The sequence below is a fragment of the Littorina saxatilis genome, linkage group LG3 (assembly GCF_037325665.1).
Source record: "Littorina saxatilis isolate snail1 linkage group LG3, US_GU_Lsax_2.0, whole genome shotgun sequence".
NCBI classification, from domain to species: Eukaryota; Metazoa; Mollusca; class Gastropoda; order Littorinimorpha; family Littorinidae; genus Littorina; species Littorina saxatilis.
In genome coordinates, this window is record NC_090247.1 from 65,530,704 (window position 1) to 65,540,703 (window position 10,000).

General features: G+C 41.1%; 1 protein-coding gene across 4 annotated transcripts; it reads right to left on the reverse strand.

Moving 5' to 3' along the window:
* Positions 1-5,666: 5,666 nt before the first annotated feature.
* Positions 5,667-9,221, reverse strand: LOC138962994 (uncharacterized). Of its 4 annotated transcripts, none has more exons than XR_011454681.1 (4): positions 9,123-9,221; positions 7,943-8,035; positions 7,255-7,336; positions 5,667-6,216 (listed from the first exon to the last, which is right to left on the reverse strand). XR_011454681.1 is itself a non-coding variant. In XM_070334969.1 (4 exons), the coding sequence occupies exons 1-4, from the start codon at positions 8,356-8,358 to the stop codon at positions 6,081-6,083; spliced, it is 342 nt and encodes a 113-aa protein (XP_070191070.1). In that variant the 5' UTR covers positions 8,359-8,643; the 3' UTR covers positions 5,667-6,080. The 4 variants fall into 4 exon arrangements, 1 of the variants encoding a protein (XP_070191070.1); XR_011454682.1 differs by having other exon boundaries at positions 9,078-9,182; XR_011454683.1 differs by having other exon boundaries at positions 9,111-9,171.
* Between the last annotated feature and the right edge of the window lie 779 nt (positions 9,222-10,000).

The window sequence follows — 10,000 nt, forward strand, 5'->3', positions numbered from 1 at the left end:
ATATAACTTTGAATGAAACAGATATATTATTTGGTTTTTGGAATGAAAATTTAAAAAACGATCAAATTTACTTTATAAATTATTGTATTTTGATAACAAAAATGACCATAGGAAAATTTAAGTATGGGAAGAAGTTAGACTTACGTATTTTATTGGAATTAGAGTTAAACATTAGACAGAAATTTATGTTTTGTATAATATAAAGTTGATTATGTTATACAGAAAGAGACCAAGGAAGAAGGATGCTCCCCGCCTTAAAGAAAAAAAAAAAAAAAAAAAAAAATTACAAAAATCGGGCAAAAAATATGGGTTGAAGCATCCTGCATGCAACTGAGGTCAAAAAAAAAAAAAAAAAAAAAAAAAAAAAAAATCCAAACATCTTCAAAGTATTGAAGCAATGATCAACATTTCGTCGGCATGTGTGTAGTTAAAATGTGTATCCAAAGAAAATGGGTAATGGGTGGTTTTTTTTTTTTTTTTTTTTTTTTTGGGGGGGGGAGGGGGGTTAAAAGCAGGTGACTGGTTTGTGTCGTGTGTGGTATGTAGACCAGGTCAGGGGTCAAGATCAGGTCAGGTCGCGTGAAGGATTGTGGTATAGATTCACTTTTCAGTTCTCGCCTCTGCATTCGCCGATTCGGGGAAGACGATTTCCACATTGTTCGGTTTCTTAGCTCCAGAAAAATAGATAAAGAAGATACCAAAGGAGATTTCCTACAGTTTGATCTGCACAGCGTGTTTCCTGTGTCTTCGCGAGGAAGAGCTATCAAAAGCGCAGTGTCGATCTGGCAGTCGTGTCCCCGGTAAGTACAGACAGATCTAGTGTCTCCCACTCTTACAACGTGTCACCTACTGATAATCCGTTTTGTTTAATTTCTTTTTATTTCAGAAGACACGGATATCAAACACAGTGCTAGGCAGTCACCTCTACTGAAATGACTAAAACTAAAGTGCCTGTAATGTTTTGATGTCTTTGTTCTTGGTTCGATTTATGCGAATTTCAAGATTTGCAGTAGAGTCTCAAGTTTACTCTGCCCGTATAAAACTGTCCACCATTTACTTGAACATGCAGATACAAGGAAACGGAATGAATCTGTTCTCAAAGTCAAAATTATTACGATGTTGCCTCAGTTTCAAAACATGGTCTGTCATGGTTCTGTCCTGTAAAAGTTGGTACCTTGCAACAACTTCCTTCAATTTGAAAGACAGTTTTTGAATGCTAGATCTATCGATCTATCTAGATCTGTATCGCGTTTCATTCCAGACTCCGCTCTTTGATTGTAGTGTGTGTATGATTCGCTAATGTCTGGAACGTTTGGTAAACTTTCCTTGCAACAGCTTCCTTGTCTTTGTTGGCATTTTCTTTCAAGGCAGCACAACGTAAGATTAGCTTCTTTGGGACAGCAGGTAGAATGCGAGTTTTGAGACAACGACAGTCGTCCAAAGAAAGCTTGCCGTGGAATTGTGTTCTACATAATGGCACATTTGATTCTGTATTTTTCTGCGGTTAATGTTAATGGTTTATTTTTTCCTCTGTTGGTTTCTTCCTCCTGAGTTGATCCTGATCACTCAAACAAGACCATCAGAGAGTACCTCAGTTTCTCCCAAAAATGGACTGTGAATAGTGTTTTGACTGTGTTGACCGTCAAAATTGTTTTAAGAACCAGGCTGCGGCAGTCAGTTGACATGTTTCGCATATTGTAGGGTTCCCATGCTGCATAGCTAAAGTGGCTTGTATAACCCGACTATTCAGTATCAAAACACTGTTTATATTTGTGTGGGTTGTAGTCATCACAACTAATCGCATGCTGCCTTTTATTTCAGAAAGGAGGATAAGCTACAACAAAATCGACGCTATGTCATATATGCCTCAGCCACATGACGACTTCCGAATTTAGATCCACTCGGCATGGTGACAAGTCTTGATGAAAAGTATAAGACTGAGGACAGCTGTCTGCAGTGGAAAAAGTGGCCACATGGCAGCTTGGTGTCTGCAGTGCAAAAGACAGATAAGCTGATGGTAGATTTGCAAATGAACACAGCACCCTCAGATCTACTGCTGATTTACGACGGGCAAGCTACAATCCAGGGCAGAGAACACTGCAGGTTGTAATAATAATAATAATAACTGGACATGTTTAAGTGCCTAACCTATGGCTCCAGGCCCTTTACAAAAGAACATATATATACAGAACTAGATGATTACCCGCTTCGCCGGGTACTGGCTTCGCCGGGAAGAAGTAGAGCCGAATACCAGACTGCGCCTGGGACCCGGCAAAAGCCGGCTTCGCCGGTGCACGAAGGAAAGGAGATAAACGCGCAAAACACAGGAGACCTTCTAAAAATAGTAACGTGCAGTGACCTTCTAAAAATAGTAACGTAGTAACGGGAATATGGATTGACGCCTCACGGAGGAAGGGAGATAATCGCGGCTGAAAACACTGAAGAAGATAAGGAAGAGTTACTGGTAGTGGATCCCGACAAAAAATTTTTTTTTAAAAATCGGTTCAGCGCGCACAGCGCTGCGCGATGAGAGCACGTGTTGAAATATCTCATCGATGAGGTTGTGTCCGGGGTGTAGCTGAATACGGTGTCCAAATTTGAAAAAGATCCAACGAGAACTTTGGCCGTGCATCGCGAACAGACAGACAGACAGGCAGACAGACAGTCAGACAGACACTAGTCGTATATATATATATATATAGATAGAACAATTAATAGTATAACCTACATAAAACAAATTAATCATACAGACACAAATCACCACATGTACTGTTCACACAATAATCATATTATATATGCAATACACACTATATATAATACAAACATACACAGCTAACACTCTCAACAATCATAACAACTTTATGGGAGAGGAGTATGTGCAGAAATGGAATGAAGAAGACATTAGGCCAGGTTGGTGTAATATTCTGTGAAAAAGAAAGTTTTCAACTGTTGTTTAAAAGAGCTGAAATAGGTCCAGTGTCTGACAGAGAAGGGAAGAGAGTTACAGAGTGGTGGTGCAGCACAACAGAAGCTTCTTGCTCCGTGCTGCTTCCTGTTGCTGTAATCCAACTCTTCATTTGTTTCAGGAAACGACGTCCTTACAAATGAACATTGAAACTCTCTGATACAAAGATATAGTGCATAGTGTACTTTAAACAAGAGGTTGTGCTACCACAGGAACATCCCGATAATTGAGTGGGACAGGATTAACAAGTTTCCCAGGGCTGCGGTGAGGAAGTACACGGTTTTTCTGTCATTGACTTGAATACCTTTCACACAGCCAGTACATGAGAGATAATGGTCTTCTTGGTGACCGTTCATGCCCAAGCACGCGGAGCTTGTGGCCAGCAGGACAACGTGTCACTGGAAATAGCATAGACGTGCGAGGACCAGGGAACACAACCTCATGTGAACCTGTCTGAGTGTGACAATCGTGACGCCCATATCTTTAACTCTGAATCGTATGCCAATTCCTAGAATATTATTATCTTGATACGCAAGCTCTAGGGTAGGTTAATGATTGTAGAGAAGCTTTGCCATGATAATTATGCTGATGTAGTTTAAAAGTGTGCCTGTGTCTGCGTGTGCGTGTGTGTGTGTGTGGGGGGGGGGGGGGGGGTGGGGGGGATTGCACAAGATCTCCTTCAGGGACAACTACCCCAACAACAAATACACAGTCATTTTATCTGTTTGCCTTCTTTTGAAAATTATACATGGAGTAGATATTATGCAAAAGCAAAATGTGTAGAGCACAAGGTCTGACTTTTGTGCTCTTTCAAAAATAATTTCCGATCCGGGCATCAACTCAACAGTACGAGGTTTGAAGTTGAGCGGTAGCCAAACTAACTCTATTTAAACCCTCCAGATAGTTACCTTTGGGGCTATATTTTAGGACCTAGTGTACCTATAACCAACCTTAGACAATCAGTGAGTTGAATGTACAGTGATTACAGGCAGGATCAGGGCATTTCACAAGGAGGATGTGATGAATCAGTGATGGATGTGGCGCCCCATTGTGCAAGTGTGACTTTACAACGAAGGGGTCATTTGTACAGTCATCTGAGTTCAACGAATATGTTCATAGTTGTGTATGAACTTAAGTTTGTCCACTACCATTCCACAAAGTATCCTGTCTGTATGTAAAATGGTCAGACTTTTACCTTCTCTCTAAACTGTGTTCCAAGTTACCCCTCCAAAATTGTCAATGACACGAACGCAATCATGTCTAGGGATTTCCCTGAACTTATGTATAACTGCTGTCTTCAGTTCGCCGATGAGCTGTGGGGGAAAGTGGGTGTTTTTGTATACCGGGACATTCAGATTATCCAAAAGGTCAACAGTCTGGAGGGTTTAAATCAAGAAGGTAAAGCTACCGCTCCATGTCAAAGCTCGTACAGTTGAGCCGATCTCCAAAATCAGATTTGTTTTGTTTTTAAAACTGGAAAAAAATCAAATTATTTGAAATAAAAACTTACTGCATCGTCAGTTAGAAGCTTAGTGAACAGCTGTGGAATATACATAGTTAACCGTGTGAACCGCCTAATGGCGGTCAAATTAAGGTTCCAAAGACGTTTAATCTTCACATGGAGGGCCAAGACATTCACATGATGAGAGGGGGGTTGGGGTGGGCAGGGCTGCAGGATGATTCGTACATTGTAAAAAAAAATAAAAAGTCGCATAAAGCGAAAATACTACATTGAGTCAATCTGTCGTACTCATAGGATGCAATTGAACGCACTGCATTTTTTCACCAAGACGGTATCGCTTTGTCGAAACCGCTGACACGTTTACGTGCAAAGCGTGCTGAACGTGACCAGCTAGTATAGCGCTGTTGCGCGTTTTTATTTTTCTGATCGTGTGTGTGTGTGTGTGTGTGTGTGTGTGTGTGTGTAGCAAAATACTAGCAAAATCTCAAAGTATTTGTATGTCTCCAAATATGGATCATCTTCGACAAAATTAATTGGAGACAAGAAAAGATAACGGTTTGCTGAACATAACCAATGACTATAGTGACCCTTAAACATCCAAGAAAATATCCAAATTGTCTTATTTACGTGAAAATTAATCATTTCATTTATTTTCTCTCTGTTTCTTTAGTTTCCTGCTGTGCTTTAATTGTTGTTCTCTCTAATTCGGTCTAAGAACTAAATATAGAGAGAAGGAGTACCGAACACGAAATGAAACTTCTCCGCAAAAAAAACTAGCTAGTTATCAGAGTGGAACAAAAAGTGGTCCATATAAGGGGCCTTTCCAAAAATATATTTTGCGCAGCAGCTTTATTGGAATAGAACCGCTGTACACACACTACTCTTACACGCGCACACAAATACACACACACACACACACACACTTACGCGCACGCACGCTCACAAACACACACAATATCTGGAACAATGTGTATGTAAAGTTTCATCACGATCTGTTCCATATTTTTTTAATCGCTGCACACACACACACACACACACACACACACACACACACACACACACACACACACACACACACAAATACACACAAGCGCGCGCGCGCGTGCACGCACTTATTCACGCAAGTTCGCACGCGCGCAAACACGCACTTACACATCAAATGTTAAAATCAAACGAACAAAGGAACGAAGACACAGAAAACACTTTTATGTTTGTTTATTTAATCCAAACATAATCAGCGAATAATTTTGTTTCATGCAAAATTAATCCGGACTCAGACATGAAAAAAATAGTGTTAAAAACAGTTTGTAATTCAAGAAATAGCGATTTAGTCATTTTTAAGATGCTTTAAGTTTGATGCTCTAACCATTTTGAGTTCGTGGGCTCTGTGTTAAAGTTTTACACGTTTTAACAAGTTTGACCATTTTTGAGAACATTTTAATCAAGGCTTAAAGGCACAGTTTGTAAATGATCGTAGAACTTTTCAGGCATTTGCGTGGGATGAAACTGAAATGCATCGGTCCTTCTTATCAATGATAACTTGCTCAGATTGCATGCACAGAAAGATGACATTGACATTCTCCTAGACATAGACAAAGAGCTGAACAGCTTTATCATTTGGAATGTGGACGTCATGGGTTGTCCTCTCAATGTTCAAGCCTTGCATAGTGTGTACCCGATGATATTGCTGTAACTGCAGGTCAGTCCCTTGCAGCAGACGGTCCGTTTGCAGTATTGGTTGAGTACAGAACACGATCGCTCGCCTAGCCTCCCCTCGTTGTCATGCGATCTGGAACAGACGATGTTCGGAAATAACTCTGTCGGTTGTGTAAGGGTAGTGAACAAGTGAATACTTTCTATTGAGACACATTTTTTCACGTGACATTATGGACCAGTCACTAGTGAGGAATGTGTCCGACACACGTGAACAAGGAGCACGTGTGGAAAGTTTGCCTCTTTAAAAGCAAGAGTATTCACTCGTTCACGGCCCATACAACCCGACAGAGTTATTTCCGGCGTTTGTCTTTTGACAGATGTCAAAAAAAAGAAAACAGTGCTTAGGGGTACTTATGCATGCGTGATAGAGGGGGTGGCGTAAGTTAAGAAAGAGAAACGCAGGCAGACTGACAAACAGACAGGCAGACAGACAGCTAGACAGACAGACAGATAGGCAGACAAACAAACAGACAGACAGGCAGACAGGCAGGCAGGCAGACAGACAAACAAACAAACAAACAAACAGACAGACAGACAGACAGGCAGGCAGGCAGACAGACAGACAGACATATAGACAGGCAGTCAGACATACAGACAGACAAACAGGCAGGCAGACAGACAGACAGACAGACAGACAAACAAACAAACAAACAGACAGACAGACAGACAGACATATAGACAGGCAGTCAGACATACAGACAGACAAACAGGCAGGCAGAGAGACAAACAGACAGACAGACAAACAAACAAACAAACAGACAGACAGACAGTCAGACAGACAGGCAGGCAGACAGACAGACAGACAGACATACAAACATACCGACAGACAAACAGACAGACAGACAGTCAGGCAGGCAGGCAGGCAGGCAGAAAGGCAGGCAGGCACGCAGGCACGCAGGCAGGCAGACAGACAGGCAAGCAGACAGACAGATAGATAGACAGGCAGACAGATAGACAGACTGACAGACAGACAGACAGTCAGGCAGGCAGGCAGACAGGCAGGCAAGCAGGCAGGCAGGCAGACAGACAGGCAGGCAGGCAGACAGACAGCTAGATAGACAGGCAGACAGACAGACAGACAAGCAGACAAGCAGACAGACAGACATCTTACCCGCTCAAGGGATTTATCTGAAGTTCAGCTTCTACGGATCGACCTAGCTTTGATGTTTCAGCCTGGGGCAGAGCGTGTGCTCCTGTAATATAAACGAAGCAGCAACAGCCACCATAATCAGACAGATGTTGGAAACACAAGGATTATACTTTGCTGGTACGTTTTCAAAATCTCAGATTCGAACCGGACAGTGCCTTAATGACAACTCAAATCGAGTGGCAGTTCTCTCTTGAAAAGTAACAAAACAGCAACAACAACATCAACAATAACAACAACAACAGAACGTTCGTACCCGTGTTACTGAATTCAGACGTGGCAGATGAAAGGTCCTCAAGGCCCAAAAGGTAAAAGCAAAAGAAACGCAAATATAAAATATGCGTAACACCACCCCCACCCCCCCCCCCCCACAGTCAAGGTCTGAAAGGCTCACAATCTCTAACGTTTAAATACAAAAATCGAGATAAAGGAGAATCAGCAACAAAAAGAATAACCACTTATGATCCAAGAAACAAAGGGACGTTATCGGTCTAGATAAAGACAACAGGAGCAAGAGAGATTTATGCGAAAACCAAACTCCTGGCTGCAGGCAGATGAGAGAATAACAAGCACTGAACATGCGACGTTGGTCCTCTGTATAAAATATTATTCAAATCAAAATATAATCTTTTTCTCTTGAAGAATTACTCACCATAAGATACCACATGAAGCACAAAGCAAAACCCTGCCAAAAGTACCAAGGGCCTGTTCATTGCCATTGCTGAAGTTTGTACCTTCTTGTCAACTGAAACAAAGCAAACATTCCAAGTTCACACATGTACACATACATGCTTCTGTGTAAAGTACACAGTTGCAATCGTTTAGTGTGGCACGGAGGAATGACATTTTCATAGCGATAAGAAACAGATAAGTAACAAGGAAAATCACTTTCTTTTGAACTATGAATATTGACTACGACTTAATTGTATCGTTGTTTTTTTTCCAGATTTAACTTTTCGTAGAATTCTGTAGCATCGAACAAAGAAAAAGCAATTTCGTTTCGTCCAGTTAAAAAAAAAAGAAATATTGATGCACACCGCCAACTTTCACGACAGGGTTGATTTGCATTTTTTTCTCTCACGAATTTATGTACGAAGTAAAATCACCAATATCAGTCTTGTTACATCATGTTTAAAACAACAAATTTGTATACACTGTTTTGAAGAGCTAGGTTTTATAATATACATATATAGCTATTCTGATGAACACGTGGGGGAATTCGGGGGCTGTGATTGGATGGTCTCTTCCGATCATCAAAGCATAATGCGGCGGAAGTCGGCCATTTTACTCAATATCCAAAAGCATATTGAGAAAAATGGCCGACGCATGATTCCGGTTTACCCATCTGTACCACGGCGATGTTTCTATCGACAACAGCATACACTGACAACCTAAAAAGCTGTTTCAACAACTGTGTTGTGAAGTCGAATGCACTTGGAGTCAGTTTTTCTTCCAAAGTCAGAAAGCGTGTAGCGGTGTGCATGTCTGCGCGAACATGATGCGCGTAAGAAGTTTGTCTGCTATCAAAACCTGAGATCAACGCATCGACGCAAAAACTGTCATTTTGTAAGTTTGGAACAACAAATCAAGGTCATAACAGCTATATAATCGCTATTGTGTTTTCAGCGTAGCAATAGGGTCCGATATTTAGACTCGAACAAGTATAATGCGACTCGTCTTCGACTCGTCGGCATTATACTTGTCTCGTCTAAATATCGGACCCTATTGCTACGCTGAAAACACAATAGCTGTTAATAGTTCGCAAAGTTATGTAGCATCAAACAAACCAATTTAAAAGAAATATGATAACGTCAAGTTACAAAAAAAAATACTGCAAATGTTCACGAAGAAAATGGTTCGTAACAGAGGGTTCTGTTCCAGAAATGTTATGAGTAAAAACCACAATAAGGGGGAGATATATAGTAACAGATGATAATCTCACTCTAATACTTATCAAAGTGTACGCTCCAGCTTTATAATGCTCTTCCTTACCTCGATAAGGTTCTAGATTAGACAGGATGAAAGACAAAACGCCAGTTAAGCCGTAGCATTTTTATGTTTATTTTACATTAAAGTCAGCATTAGGCTAGAAGTATTCGGTACACTTGGAATGAAGACGCCGTGTGTGTGTGTGTGTGTGTGTGTGTGTGTGTGTGTGTGTGTGTGTGTTTGTGTGTGTGTTTGTGTGTGTGTTTGTGTGTGTGTGTGTATGAGTGTGTGTGCGCGAGCATACAGTGCCCGTGTGAGCGTGTGTGTGTGTGTGTTTGCGTGTGTGTTTGTGTGTGTGTGTGTGCTTGTGTTTGTATGTGCGTGTGTGTTTGTTTGTGTGTGTGTGAATGTGTATGTGTGTGTGGGTACAGATGTTTTTAAAACGACCGCATTGTTCGATTTAATTCAATATTTTTGTCAGACGTTATTTGACCCCGTCCGGACTATGGGACTATGGGACTGCATTTCAGCTTTGAGGCTAAAGCATCAATAACCCAATTTCTCAATTTAAAACAAGTTTGAAACCAACATTGCAATACCAGATTCGGTAGCGTTGCATTCTTTCTTTATCATTTCTTAAAAGGAAAAATCCAAAAATGTTTGGAGTTGTTTTCTGATTTAAAATGTGCTCAAAAACAAAAAACAAATCCGGTGTATGCACTTTAGGTTAAGTTGGCCCCGGTCACCAAGACTACAGTGTCGATGGGTTTTGGCCAGCCCA

What these genes read in the sequence shown, in the direction of transcription:
- LOC138962994 (XM_070334969.1), bottom strand. Translation starts at nt 8,358, where the DNA reads ATGCAAATCAACCCTGTCGTGAAAGTTGGCG. An exon ending in CCCTGTCGTGAAAGTTGGCG is followed by an intron (nt 8,036 to 8,327) that starts GTGTGCATCAAT and finishes GCTTTGTTTCAG; the next exon opens with TTGACAAGAAGGTACAAACT. An exon ending in CAGATAAATCCCTTGAGCGG is followed by an intron (nt 6,217 to 7,254) that starts GTAAGATGTCTG and finishes CGTCTGTTCCAG; the next exon opens with ATCGCATGACAACGAGGGGA.